Raw genomic sequence first — 14791 nt, 5'->3', positions numbered from 1 at the left:
ATAAATTAGAAAGGCAATAACAGGCAAATACATGCAGGTGAGACACACAGAATCACATCCTGTCAGCCTTAAAAGACTTTTATCTCAGTGTCTCCAGGCTATGTCATGCCAGATGGTGTAAAAATCCATGAAAAATACCAATTTTGATGTTTCCTGCACAAGTATCTCTCCCCTTTTAATACCAAAAACTAAAAAAATGTGTCAAGTGTTGCAGTTTCTCTTAAACAACTTTTAGTTCTTCTGCATTTAATTTCCCCTCAGTATCACTAAAGGGATTTTAGTACAAGTATGAGGAATAAAGGGATTGAATGTAAAACTGATTATTTGTATTAGATGCTGTGGGAAAGGAAGCTGAGTGTCTCCTACCATGTTAACTCCCTCACAGGGGATCTTAATCCCTGACAGAACACAGGTCCAGAGATTGCCACCTGCACAGGGGGTACAGGAATCCAAGCTGACATCAATGGGGTGAGCAAATTCACAGCACACAAATGTCAGCATGAAACCACGTCCTGTGCCATGTGTGATGTGTGTCCACAGGGGAACACCCAGGGAATGGCCATGGCATGTGCTGGAAAGCCAGAGCAGGACAACACAGGCTTGAGCGACCACCAGCTCGTAGGTATGACCGTCCTGCAGCCAAAATTTGGCCATGGAATCCATGAAATCCTCACTGATCTTCAATATATGGCTACCAGGGGCTCAGCTGACAGGTCTGCAGTCTCCCAAACCGCACTGGGTTTGAGAGTGAATCGCCACTGAAAGGCATAAAAGGAGCACAGCCCGCAGAAAGGTGAACCTATTGCTTAATAGCTACCAACTTTGAAAGAAAACAGCATTTATCTACAACTGTGGCTTTGAAGTTTGAAGACAGAGATAAATGGATGGATTACCTGGTAATTATTTTGGTTTTGTGACAGCCTCAGTTGACTTGAAGATGTAAAATGAGGAGAAAAGGTACTTCTGGCTGCATTCGCAGTGTTATAAATCGTACTGGATGTTGTGTGCAATGAGGTCCGTGCAGGCAGGTGGAACTCTCTGCTGTGGTAGAGGAGATTGTCAGGCACATCCCTGGCACTGCCCACCTGTGCCCCACAGCTCCCACTGCGGCCCGGTCCAGCCGTGCTTTGGTTGTCCCCGCGGCCAGAGCCGCCGCCCTCACAGTATCTGGAGTAGCTCTGGATCTGCGCTCCCATGGAGGCCAGCTCCTCCTCCCGGGCGTACTCGTCATCCACGTCACCCGTCTCCATCGCGATGGACAGGCAGCTGCCTTCCAGAGAGGGATGTTTCTGCGTTGTGCTCCCCGCCACGAGCCTCTGGGGCTGGTCTGTGACCGCCAGTGAGAACACCTCGCGGATCTCCAGGTTCTGGGTGCCACACCCGGGGTCCCTGGGGTGAGCCCTTGGCCCGGGGGGCACGTGGGATGCCAGGGCTGCGTGCTCGGGTTTGTGCAAGCGCTGGCACGCCAAGGGCTCGGCCTTGCAGGGCCTGTGGCAAATCATGGGTTTCTGAGGTAACACCAGCTCCGCCGTCTGCACCGAGGAGCCGCCGTAGCTTTTCTTCGTGTGACTGTAAATGGAGTTTGCAGAATTGAGCACGCTCGTTTGCCTGGACAGAATAATGGTCTTTTCCCCCACTAACAGGGAGGCATTTTTACAGTGGGGTACTTGCCGTCCCAGAGGGATGTGCTGCTGCTGGAAGTCTGCGTCGCTCTTGCCCGGGAGCCGTGGAATGGAGGTTTTGTGCAGCTCTGCCACGGAGGTGTTCGTGTGCTTGGCAGCTCCCGGCCGGCCCGACGAACTGGCAGGGCTGTAGATACCAGTCACTATCACGTCGTTGTTAGAAGAGGTCCAAGAAGATTGCTGGCTTTGGGATCGAGCAATATTTACCACATTTCTCACTGCTGCTTCTGGGGGCATGGAGGGAGTGGCGGGGGCAGTCCCTGGGGGGGTGCCCCCAGATTCCACGGCGCTCTTGCTGCTCATCTTCCGCCGCTTGTTGCCAACCCACGTCTGCAAACAACACCAGCAACGACAGCAAACACAAAACAAGGCGTTAAAGAAGCAGAAAAAAATTAGCAATTCCATTTTTAAGCAGATCTGATGACATGTTAAGTGTTCAAGTTGAGATCTAAGTTTACAAATATGTAAATCATGTACTGATTATGCAGTGAACATGACAGGGTGGAAATCCAGGCCTGAACAATACAGGGTAGAAATCCAGGCTTCTCCTCCTTGGGATCCACAACTCATACACAGGAGAACCCCAGTCTCAATTCCAATGCCCCAGATTCTCAAAAATCCCAAGACTCTCATGCCTCCTGTCCTAAAGTTACCCTCAAGATTTATTTCACTGACACCACTGTGACTAACTTCCGATAGGAAAACAAACATCCCTGCCATACACAATTCCACTCTACTAACCTTTTTGTCAAATTTTACAAAATGTCTAATTTGAGGCACAATTTGTAACATGCAGTAAAATGTCAGTTACTGGCCAGCTTTGCCTCTGCTGAGAGTCCCATTCTCCTGACCAATTGTAGTTAGGGAATTCACGTGCCTATTATAATCCTATCTGCAAGTGCCAGCTGCAACTTAAGTATCATTTTGCAAATAACTAATCACTGACCAAGAGTTTTATAGGAAAAAAAAGAAAAAAAAGGAAAAAAGGGAGCATTAGGAGAAGCAGAAATGAGGGGTGTAAATAAGAGAAAGGTAAGACCATGTTAAACTATGACAAATGCAGGACAAACACTGAATGTGTTTTCATTGTACTTCCTAAGCAATAAAAAGTTTAAGTGCTGCAAATCAGGGCTCAGAAAGGGAAGAAAACAGAAGGAATGATACTTGATTGCAGAAAGGGAAATGGAGAGGGAAAGGAAACACAAAGATGGAGAGAACTGCAAGGAGAGCTGGGCTGCCTCCTCTAGGACATTGAGTCAGCACAAAAATAGCAAACCAGCCCTGGCTGCACCATCAGCATCCAGATTCCTGTTACAACTGTCTGCCTGCCCCAGGAGCCTGAATCCCTGGCTGACTTTCACAGCTTCCACCACCTCAAGCTGAGAAAGTAACTTTTAATGTTTCCAGAGTGTTCTGAGGGACAGGAATCCAAGTAAGAATCTGGGAGCAGGGTTGTTATTGTCAATGTACCACTGGTAAACCAATTAAAAAACCAACCTCGACTGGTCCCACTTGTTCCTCCTCAGTGTCCAGTGTCACAGCAGCTCCTGGGAGCTCCACTACCCTTGTTATTTTTCCATCTATTGCCTCAGGATTTCTATTTCTGCTCTCGGACAACAGCCATTTTGTTGTCTAGTGTTTCACAAAGGGATTATTATTTCCCTTCCCGTGGAACTCAAAGACTCTGGAAGAGCTCCTGTTAGTACTAGGGACATTCTTGTTTTATAGGAAAAGAATGTCCTCACTGTAAATAACCATGAGGGACCACAATATTTATGATTGTGATGTGGAATACAAGTGTGACAGAGTGCATCAAAGAAATAATTCCACAATTGTTTCCCCCCAAATATATTAATTTATAGAAACTTATTTAGCTTAAAAATAGTTTCTGAATAATGTGACCTTGCTTTGATACAATACATTACACGAAGTTTCTATAGGGCAAACCAATTTGTAATTTAATAAATAATAATTTTAAAAATCTCAACAAAAGACGAAGAACAAAAATCACTCCTGCAACCCAGGCCCCTGCTAAATTCAAGAGTCATGTGAAGATATTTCAGTGAAAACAAACTCTAAATAGGCTCACTGGGTAAAAATGAACGTCACAAACACACACTGAAGTCTGATTTAAGACAAGGATAAAGTTAGGGACTCCAGACCTCTATATATTTTACATAAAGCAATGAATGTGTATGTTTAACAAATTTGGAATGCCTCAGCACTTACCCTGACCACACTGAAATCCAGTTTAGTTTCTTGTGCACACTGTAATATGAGCTGAAAGCAATTTTTACTTTGATTTGTCATTCCATTTTCATAGTAACGCTGTAATATCCTTTGTTGTTCTACAGTAAATACAGAACGCAGATTCATCTGAAAAGAAAAGGAGATACTCTGAAAGCTGCAATAGAAACTGTTACACTTGCAGGATGCACAGGCTCTCACTTGTGCCTGTGATAACACTAAGGATTGACATGTTTTCTCTACACAATCTTTTACCAACACTCTTCCTGACTTTCCAAAAAAACCCTTTGCAGTCAGCATTGTGACAGACTCAAGCTGAACAGGTGAACTGTATGTCTGGAACAACAATGACTGCTTTTCATAAATAAATAAATAAATAGGTAAATATTACATGATATTGCTAAGTCTGTAAGGCTCTAGTTTCAAAAAAAAAGTTTCTCCCTTAAAAATATAAATGAAATAAAGGCATTAGGCAAAACAGAGAAACATCAGCAGCTCCAATACCAGCAGGTCTGTTTCACCTCCCCTAACAACAAAAAAAAGACAAAATCTGGTATAAAATAAAGGTGACTGACACGAGTAAAGTTTCTGCTGTCTCCAACTACAGCAAATCCTACACTCCACAAGGTCCTTCTGCTGTGTCAGTACCGGCATTTCCAGCTGCAAAATCACAAAGATCAAGGACCAGAGACCAATTTGGGTGAAAATCACCAAGAAAGGGATTTGGGCAGCCCTGGTGCTGCCCACCCAGTGCAAATGCTCCAGTTTAGCAGAGGAGGGGCACCCATGTCCCAGGCTGAGAAAGGTTCTGCTGCTGTGACACCCCCCCCAAAGGCTGGAAATCAGGATTTTTAACAATATGTAAGGGTTGTTTTCCTGGGATATAACCAATGCTGGCTACAGGACCTTGGGATGTGTTCCTGCTCCTTGGCTTTGTCCAAAGTGGTGCTCAGGAACTCAACCAGGATAAGAGGCCCAGGTTCCTCCCGGGCCAGCAGCAACTCCTTAGGTCAGTTCCCAGCACTCGGTCCCCTGAGAGTTTCACTGTGAAGGTTCAGGTGGTGACGTGGGGCAGGGCAGCACTTTGATGAACACATTAAACCAGACATTGCTTTGTTATGTGTGAAAATTCACACCCTGGCTTGGGAAAGGCAAACAATATTGTCAATATTATCAATATTACCAAGCGCACAACAGAGTCCTAATGGCAAACTGGAGCTTGATGCTCTTGTTACACAGGCCAAGAATACAATGCTCTGGGTAGGTACCAGGAAAGAAGAGCCCCATCATCACAGATTTCCAAGACAGCGCCTTTCTTTGTCCCAGACAGAAGGCCACCAGCTGAGACACTGCAAGCGCCAGCCAGGAACAACCTGCATCCAACTTGGTGCCTTGGGAAGCAAAAATGTCACCAGCCACAACTTATTTTAATGCAGTACATGCATCACAATATAAAAGAATGAACCCAGGACAGGAAACCTGTCACCATCCAGCAGGAAAATAAAGGGGATGAGGGAACCATTTGTAGCCAAGCATGTTTGAAAATTCTGGATGGAAAGGAGAAGAGTTGTGATCTACCTAATCTTTGCACAAGAGCTGCTTCTAATATAAAGCAAATAAAATTATTAAGGGCTCAAAAGCATGAACAGACATCCAACTGTTTTCACATTATTCTCCAAGATGATTATACTATGTGATGGAAATAGATGTTAAGAGTTCAACAGCCCTGTATAAAGAAAGAGATTGACATCTAGAATTTGGAGTAAAATGCTTGTAGGCCAGAGCTTTGACTTCAGAGTTTACTTTCCTCTCTATGTCAACAAACAGTAGGAAAATCAGTAATTACCAATTTGCAAAAATGACTGTTTCTTTGAAATAATAGTTAAAATAGAAGATGATTTTTCAATCACATTTTTTACCTCTGTTCCCAACTCTTATTCACCCTCTCAATCCAATGCATTATTAAATGCAGCATCACCAGCTGCATTACAAGTCAGGTTTGCCCAAGTTCTTCCTCCCCCAGAACATTTATTCAGTCACAGCCAGAGCTGGGCAAAGGAGACTCTTGCTCTGAATAATCTACTCCTTAAAGAAATTTATAGCAAGCAACAGAGGAGACAATTATTAGTCCATTAACAAATCAATAAAGTTCATAATAATCTACTTTCTCAGGTTGAGAACTGCCTTCAGATCTCCCATGTGGATACACAATGATGAGGCCACCAACTGATTTATGTCACTTTGAAAGAACAGAGGAGAGTTAATTTTGTGGTTCTTTTTCCTCCTGCACGATTGGCAGGACACAGCCTCCACTTTTGTCTACTCCTCTTTCAGTACCAGTGCTGTGTTTTATTTAGCGGAGCTCAGCTCCCACAAATGACCTAATCAGAAATAGTTATGAACCTTCCATCTTTCCAGATCCAGCTGAAGTGTATCGTCCCAAAGCTCCAGCATTTCCATACACAGGCTCATCACATCATGCTCTCCAAATAGTTCACCAACTGCAGTGAAGGCTCTTCCAATGGCAAGATAAATTTTGAAAGCCAGACCTGATGACCTGTGAGGGAAGACCTGTGCCAGGTCCTTGACACATTTTTTAATTATGTGGATTTCTGTATCCAAGGTCACTTCTGTGTTAAAATACTTTCATTGTTGCATTTGACATCTGTAATTTAGATAAAGACAGGGTGGAGCATTTTGATTAAATCACTTGAACTTCAGATAAACCCTTGAGCATTGCATGACAGGTTTGGCCCAGCTAAGCTCAGGAGAGGTCATGCTCTGCTTTAATAACTCATTTTTGCAGTGGATTTTAATCACTCCTGAGCTACACCTGCCAACCAAAGTCCTGGTAAGATTCCTTAGTAGCCTCTGCCTTGAATCCAGTAAAGCAGAGCTCAAAGGATCCGGGCAGAGGCCATCAGAAACGGATTTAAATAAACAGATGACAGGATCCTACAGCCACAGAGTTATGAAAGCTGAGTCATAACTGCAGTTTACGTTCCAACGTGTAAACATTCAAATAAGCAGGTGAGATTTATTAAAGCTTTTGTGTCTTGCATACACCAAATCCTCCGTCAGCAGACAGCTCTGTACCATTTCCCACTGATTTCACACCAGTGTGAAGGACACTTGGCAATATTCTGTCTCTGGCAGATATTATGTCACCTGTAAAGTGCAGATGGAAACAGTTTACTATCAGCAGTTCTTAAGTGCTGATTCTGAATATCAAAAGCAGTACCCTGTGTTGAATAAACCAATTACTGGATGTTTGGGAACTCCCCTAGAAAACCACAGAGACCAAAGCCATCCCATTAATCCAGGAAGAGCTGCCTCTGCATATGCCACCTGCAGAGGCACCAAGTTCTGCTCACTTCCCATGCCTGTCACACCTGGGAATTTACCTACACTGAGCATTCAAGCAGCTGTAGGAACATAATGTTACTGTCTCTGAGACAAATTAACACAGAATATGTTCATCAAAGGATTACACTGACTATTTTTTGGGGAAGTGTTACCTGTTCAGCATCAGTTTTCATAATTAGAACAAGAGATGAACTCTTACATTTTCTGTAACACAGGAAGTAATTTGCAAAGTGCTAAAATTACTGAACATTGAGGCAGCCACATCAGTATGAAAGGAATCAGCAGGTCACACACCTTCATCACAGACTATAATTCAAAACAACCTCAGAAACTTCCAAGCAAATAAACTGCTTTTCCCAATCTGTGCACCTGCAGAGCACTCCAGTCTCTTCAGGATTTCTCACCTTTGTCTTGAACCTCAGACTCCAAGTTAGAAATCCACATGGATTTTTATCATAATTTCATTTTGATCTTGACTGGCCAAGCTTAGCAAACATGCATGAGAGCTTTTGGGAAGCCGGGTGTCCAGCTGGTTGGCAACACATTGGCACTGAAAAGAGAGTTTGTTACAGAAAAGAACTCTGTGAAATTTAATAAAAATCAGGCAAAGCATTATGCAAACAAATTCCATGAACCTAAGCTGTATTTCACTAAAAGACAGAGGCGGCAAAGCAGTATTTAAGGATTCAACATCTGCCTGCTCTAATAAAATAAAGCAGCCTTGGCCAAGTGTGTTGGTGTCTTTGAGAGTGCAGAGAATGATCTATGACAGCTGAAAAAGCAGGTTTTCCAAGGCTTCCCTTGCCCCTGCTACTTGTCCTAGGTCAACCAACGCTGGGTAACTCTTCACTCCCATGGTCTCCCCCACCCCTCAGCCTCCTGTGAACCCAACAATAGAAAGATGTTTTCGCTGCCTTTCTGAACTGAACACTAATTAAAAAACTGCTCATCGTAAGATCCCTCTGTTGTGTCATGGTTTGGGAGATGTAAAAGGAGTCTAAGTGCTGTCAGGCACTGGGGACACCACCAGGGTGGTGACTGATAAGGACAAAGATGGGAACTCCATAGCCTTCAGTTTGCCCCAAGGACAATTCCATGGACACCCTGCAACTGTCACCGGCTCCTTGTCAGATGACATTGAGGTTGTTCTTACAGCTGAACTTTTCAGGCTTCGTTAGCTGTTTGAGCAACTTTTCCCCCATATTCCCCTTCCATCCCTTCTGTGGGAAGAGTGAGAATGAGTGAAGAGGGGAGAGCACGTAGACCTACAGCAGTTTGCTCCTGAAGCTGCGGTTTGCCTCATGGAACAGGCGCTCAGTGCATGATCCCACAGGGTCTGCTGCAAATGCCCAGCCCTTCCACCCCAGTTACTTCATCCAACACCCAAAATTCAGGAATCTCTCTGGGGAGACCTGGTGAAGCCAGGTCATTCATTTTTAGCAACTAATGGAAACAACTCGATGTCAAGGAGTACCACAAAAGAAAGAACAGCTATAGGAAAATGGGAAAAATCACGTAATCAAATAATTCAGGAGTTAGTGAGCTGTTCTGAAATTACTTGAAAGCTCTGGGGGGAAAAAAAAAGATAAAGGAAAAAAAAAGAAGCATCATAAGAAGGAAAAATAATTTCTGCCTACAACGTACAGCAGTATGATCTTAGTCCCAAAAGTCTTTAAATGTTAGGACTGCTGAATCAAGTAAACATTTACAAGGTAAATCTTCATAGAATACTATGTTAATACTAATTAATTTGAAAAAGAGGAAACAAACCCATAATTATGCTCACTTCAAACAGCAATGGAAACTAGTCTTGGATGTCAAATAAATAATAAATAAATCAATTAGCTCAGAGTACAAGCCAACAGGAAGTAACTAAGTATAAAAATATTTATGGCATAACACATTTTAAAACTGTCAGGGATTAACACAGGGTAGTAAAAGGAAACAAGCTGAGAGTTTTCTTTTTTAACTTCAGCTCCAAAGAGGCATTTGCCTAGAAAAAAGTCACCTTAGAAAGCCTATTTCTGTTTTAGTCTCTCCATCTGTAACAGGTACAACAAGAAAATCAGCACACTCCCAATTCATCTTTTTTTTGTTGCCTCCACAGATCTCCAGTGGCAAAAAATAACAAGTCTTACTGCCAATATAAATCTGAGACAAAACTGGAACTATGGTAAGAAAGCTACTGTAGACATAAATAAAACAAGACGGCAGCAGTGACACTATTCCTCCAGCTTTAGAAACTTGAATTGAAACCATCTCATTCACTTTCCACGGCTGCCAAAAACTCACCATTTTTTGCACATCCCAAATGGAAAGAAAACAATCAACCAACCACTCCCCCAACTTACACACTACGTGGAGATACTGGACGCACATCAAGCAACAACCTTTAATAATCTGAATTTGTAGGTTGATGCCTCTCTCCTACACAGGCCAAACCAGTTACAACCACTCACTCCAAGCACAATAGATGAGGCTGATGCTTGGGTAAGTGTAATGTACAGACCAGCTTGTAAAACTACTTTTAAATATCCGTGACTCGCAGCGTAATTGCTTCCCTCTCCACTAAGTACAGCGTTTGTAGGATTGTATTACAGTCCTACCTATAAAATGCAGCCCTTTATTAGGGACAAATTAGACAGCCCTCAGAAACTTAATAACGTAATAACCCATGACCACAACACCGCAGGTTTATGCATCCCATCCTTCTTTATTGATGCAAATGAGACTCCTGACTGCAGCTGGATTAGCCACGTGTTTTAAATAAAGCATGTACGTGTTTGGAAGACCTATGTCAGAAAAAAGGGAAGGAACATGAAAATACAGTGTTACTTTGAGCATGTGAGCTGCTTCAGGACTCCAGTTGGGAGGACACAGCACTTGGTGAGGCGTGATCTTATCCACAGTATGAGAAACCCCAGGCTAAGAGGGCAGGGGGCAGGGTTGAGGATTGCTCAGAGCAGGCAAGTGCCACACAAGCACTTCCAGGGGTGAGACCTCCAGAACAGCACAGCCAAGGACACTTCCTCCTCCTCATCCTCAAACAGCTAAGGGATAAAGTGTGGCAGCACAAGGCCCCCACTCCAACCATCATGACTGGCTGTGCCTGGACCACAACAGGCCAATACCATGGAATCACAGAAGGGTTTGGGTTGGAAGGGACCTTAAAGGCCATCTTCTTCCAACACAGGCACACTGAAGCACTGGGGACACCTAGACACTAAGGACTGAGGCAACCCATGACAGGACAGGAGAACAGGCTTAAGCTTTGCCAAGGTAGGTTTAGGTTGGACATTAGGAAGAAATTCTTCACAGAAAGGGTAATTAGACATTAGAAGGGGCTGCCCAGGGAGGTGGTGGAGCCCCCATCCCTGGAGGTGCCCAAGGAAGGACTGGAGGTGGCACTCAGTGCTCTGGGCTCGTGACAAGGTGGGGATGGGGCACAGGTTGGACTCGGCGATCTCGGAGGTCTCTCCCAACCTCAGTGATTCTGAGATTCTGTGACTGAGGCACCAGGAACTGAGTAAATTAGCGATGAGAGGACCTGTGCCACTGTAGGTTTACGATCGACATTAGAAACAATTTCTCCACAGAAAAGGTCGCCAGACACTGGAAGGGTCTGCCCACGGGGGTGGTGAAGTCCCTGTCCCTGAAGTGTTTAAGGAAAGACTGGACGCGGCACTGAGTGCCCTGGTTCGGTGGCAGGCTGTGCTCGGGGAGCCCGGGGGTGTTTTCCAGGCTCGCTCACTGCGATGTTTCCGTCTCTGTGACCGAGGCACCCGGGGCTGAGGGGCCGCTGCCGGGCCCGGCGCGCACGCGCACAGCGGCCCCGGCCGGCGCAAGCGCGCGGGCGCACCCCTGGCGCGCGCGGAGCGGCTGCGCGCGCACGCGCAGTTCCCCCGGAGGGTCCCGGCGCGTGCCCGGCGCTGCCCCCCCCCGCCCCGCTCGGGGCCGCGCTGAGGGGGGTGGGAGGCGCAGCAGCGCCTGCGCGCGCCGGGCGGGTCCGCGCGCACGAGCCCGCGCGGGCCTCCCCCCCCCCACACCGCCGGGCCCGGGCGGGGGGGGGGGGGGCATCGCCGGCATCATCATCATCATCATCGCCACCATCATCATCATCATCATCTTCCTCCTCCTCCCCTCCCACCGCGCCCCTCCCGCCCGGCGCCCCGCCGCGCTCCCCCCCGGGGGGCTCCCCCGCGCTTACCGTGTAGCGCGGGGCCGGCGCGGGGGCTCCGGGCTCGGCCGGGCTCGGCTGGGTCGGTCCCGGCGTCACACAATGAAATCAGCGGCCCCGATCATTAATTCTCATCATGATCGTGACGTGCGCGCAGACAGCGGCCAATGGCGCGCTGCGATCAGCGCGGCCCGGACGGCGCCCGCCCCCGCCGCCCGCCGGGGGGGCGCGCACGGGAGCGCCGGCACCGGGCGGGGACGGGGCAGCCTCAGCGCCGGCCCCGCACCGGCCCCGCACCGGCCCCGCACCGGCCCCGGCCCCGCCCGGCGCCCCCGGAACCCGCACCGCCCCCGGGCCGCGGGGCCCGTCCGGCATCACCCCCGGGAGTGCTCCTGGAAAGCGATCCCTGAGGTTTCGGGGAGAAGGAAGGAGTCCGCAATCCGTATGAATGTCTCTTAGAGGGTGGTGCCAGGCTCTGTCCAGGGATGGGACGAGGAGCAGTGCCCATAAACTACAACAGAAGTAGTTCCACCTCAGCACGAGGAAGAACTTCTTTCCGTGGAGGGGGCAGAGCACTGGAACAGCTGCCCGGGGGAGTGTGGAGTCTCCGTGTCTGGAGACATCCCAAACCCACCTGGACGCGTTCCTGTGTCACCTGCTCCCCGTGACCCTGCCTTGGACTGGGTGATCTCCAGAGGTCCCTTCCAACCCCCACCATCCAGTGATTCTGTGGATGGCCATCCCTGTGACCCCACTGCGATGTGAAGCCTGGGCTCACAAGGAGATTGTGCCCAGTGAAACCCAAAAAGCTCCATGAAGGACCGGGGTTTCATTTGCGTGAATATTACGGCGCTCAAGAAATAAACCTTTTATTGCCCAGAATGATACATTTGGTCTGGGAAGGGAGGAAATGTCAGTGTTTCCAGGTGGGTAGCACAGGGCAGGTACCCCATGGGGCCAGACACCTCCTCGGGGCCGTGGCTGGAGCTGGTGACAACACAAACCACGCATATATACTCGCTGTGTCCTTACGAGGATCCAGGTACAACCAGGTGCATTACTGCCAGCCCTCCTTCAGGCTCCATTTCCCTTCCAAAAGCAAACCTCTTCAACAAAGGAGCAGGAAGGCTGACATTGCCCACCCATCCTGATGGATTGTGTGGTAGAAATCATGTAAAATCACTGTTTATTGGCTCGGCTGTAGGAACACTGAGAAGTCTGAATCAGATTTGAGACCTGGCTGTGTTAATTACAAAACCTGTAGATGGGCTATATCCCTGCTCCAAATAGTTTCCTCTGAAAGTCATGATGTTAAAATATTAAACAGGCAATTAATTTTGTGCATTGCTTTAGTCAGAACTACCAGTAAATATTTCTGCAGGACTGAAATAAAAGGATTGCTGCTGGTTCTCTGTAGGCAGGGAGGAGAAAAGCAGACAGCGTTTATGTTTATTTTAAAATTGCACTAAGTTGTTTACATTGTTTAAAAATTTTAACACTGACTTCTGAACTAGTGGTGGCATCCCTTTGGGGAGTTGGGGCTGGGTAATCTTTAAGGTCCTTTCCATGTGAAACCATTCTATAATTCTATGGTATAGCAAACATCCTGAATTTAGTAACCAGATTTTAGGGATAGTCCCTATATTTAAACCCTAAATCTTCTGTTGTGCTGCTTTGTCTCCTGGATGTGTTCCCTTCCTCTGTGTGCCATCAACACTTGCCCTGTAAAAATTAAATACAGCAACCACAAAACTTCTACACCACCACTTCTACAGAAAGCAATTGGTTTGGAGGTAGCTATAGAATGATTCCTGAGAAACTTGGTACGTTTTCTTCTCACATTATCTGCGGCTTGGGAAATAAAAATGGTGAGACAGTCTCTCTAAAATTCTTTGAAAAATGCAGTGGTGTTTGATAAAATGCAGCTTATTAAACTCCTTTAAAATGATGAATAATAGAAAATAATATTTCAAGGGCTCTAATTTGACTAACAATGGGCTCACAGGTGCTTTTTCTATAGTTTTCATCAAAAATCTCAGAGAATCGTTCTTGAAGGAGACATGAGATGTGTATTTAAGTTGTCAAAGAAACCAGTTTGCAGACTTGCAGCCCCAAAAAAGGATTTATAGATCACAGTAATGTTCTTTACAAGGTGGAAGAGGAGACAGAATGTACAGGCTAACAAAGCTGCTGCTGTTTGCAACAAAGGAGTGACAAGCTCCAGAAAGAATCTCATGTTATGTATTTCCCTCTGTGGTATTGCCCCTCAAGGAGCCAAACTTTGAGGAAAAAAAATATGGCAGGATGAAATAAACCAAATATTCTCCTGCCACCAGATCCAAACGTTTCCTCCTTCATTAATGACAGATTTAAATTAACAGGGGCTGGCAGATTGGTCTGGTGGTTTAAACAGTAGCCCAGGACATGAAAGGAATCCTTCCAGGAGGGAATTAGCATCAAAGTGAGACTCTGATGGAGCTCCTCTGTATGAGCTCATTAAACTGATTAGCCCAGCTCACCATTAGTGACTTACCCCGGTGTGGTTCTACAGGCAGGGAAAGCGTCTGGGCCCTGGCTGGGTGTGGGTGTTTCCTGCCACAACTGGGGACATCTGCATCGCTCCCACATGTGGCAGGGAATAGATTCCACAGTCAGGAACTCAACTGTAGGATCACACAAATGTTCTCATCCCCCATCCCAAGATCTTTCCCTCTTCCATCAGTTCGTATGTTCTCACTTTTCAGTGGCTCGTGCAGGTAAGAGAAGTCTCTGTAAGGATTGCTCAGAATTCCTAGACGTGGACTGGGAGCTGGTGTGTGACCAAAGCCTGAACAGCTTTGGTCACACAGTTTAGAGCAACGGCTGCTCTTTGCATTTCTCTGGCATTTTACTGAGTCTAGAAAACACCGAGGAAGCCACAGAGGCAAACCCACCCCACTCCACAGAACCCTTTCCCAGGACAGCTTTACTCAATTCATTATGCTGTTATTTAGGTGATGCTTTAAAGGATGTACCTCTAAGCCAGGCCTTGGGGTGACCTACAGAGTCAGGGACCTTTCAAGGAGTGAAAACAGGGTGGAAAAGAGGCCATTTTCACGTGGAATTTTTTTTATTTGCAATTCCTGATCTCAAACGAGTAATTTGGCTCTGACTGCTCCAAGGCATTAAATCATGGGGCTGCATTGCATCAGCTAAAAAGGGACCTGGATTGAATCCATCCCCTCGTCCCCAGAGAGTCCAGCTTGTGTTTGGGAAAATGTATCGAGAATCCAGTGTTGAAAAGCCTGGAGTTAATCTCGTGCTTGACCATCCTCCCTCT

General features: G+C 46.5%; 1 protein-coding gene across 2 annotated transcripts in view; it reads right to left on the bottom strand.

Annotated features, from left to right (window-relative positions):
* The window catches only part of HDX (highly divergent homeobox), a 41268-nt gene extending 29608 nt beyond the window's left edge, over positions 1 to 11660 (bottom strand). Inside the window, exons 1-4 of one of the 2 annotated variants that reach the window (XM_039572048.1) lie at positions 11503 to 11660; positions 7700 to 7845; positions 3912 to 4058; positions 894 to 2012 (exon numbers count right to left, since the gene is read on the bottom strand). In XM_039572048.1, coding sequence (XP_039427982.1) covers positions 894 to 2012; positions 3912 to 4058 — 1266 coding nt within the window. In that variant the 5' untranslated portion in view covers positions 7700 to 7845; positions 11503 to 11660. The remainder of the gene's footprint in view (positions 1 to 893; positions 2013 to 3911; positions 4059 to 7699; positions 7846 to 11502) is intronic. The other variant, XM_039572049.1, reaches the window with a different exon arrangement.
* Between the last annotated feature and the right edge of the window lie 3131 nt (positions 11661 to 14791).

This window comes from Corvus cornix, chromosome 4A (genome assembly GCF_000738735.6).
Source record: "Corvus cornix cornix isolate S_Up_H32 chromosome 4A, ASM73873v5, whole genome shotgun sequence".
NCBI lineage: Eukaryota > Metazoa > Chordata > Aves > Passeriformes > Corvidae > Corvus > Corvus cornix.
The sequence above is the reverse complement of the archived record's forward strand: the minus strand, read 5'-3'. Positions and strand labels throughout refer to the sequence as shown.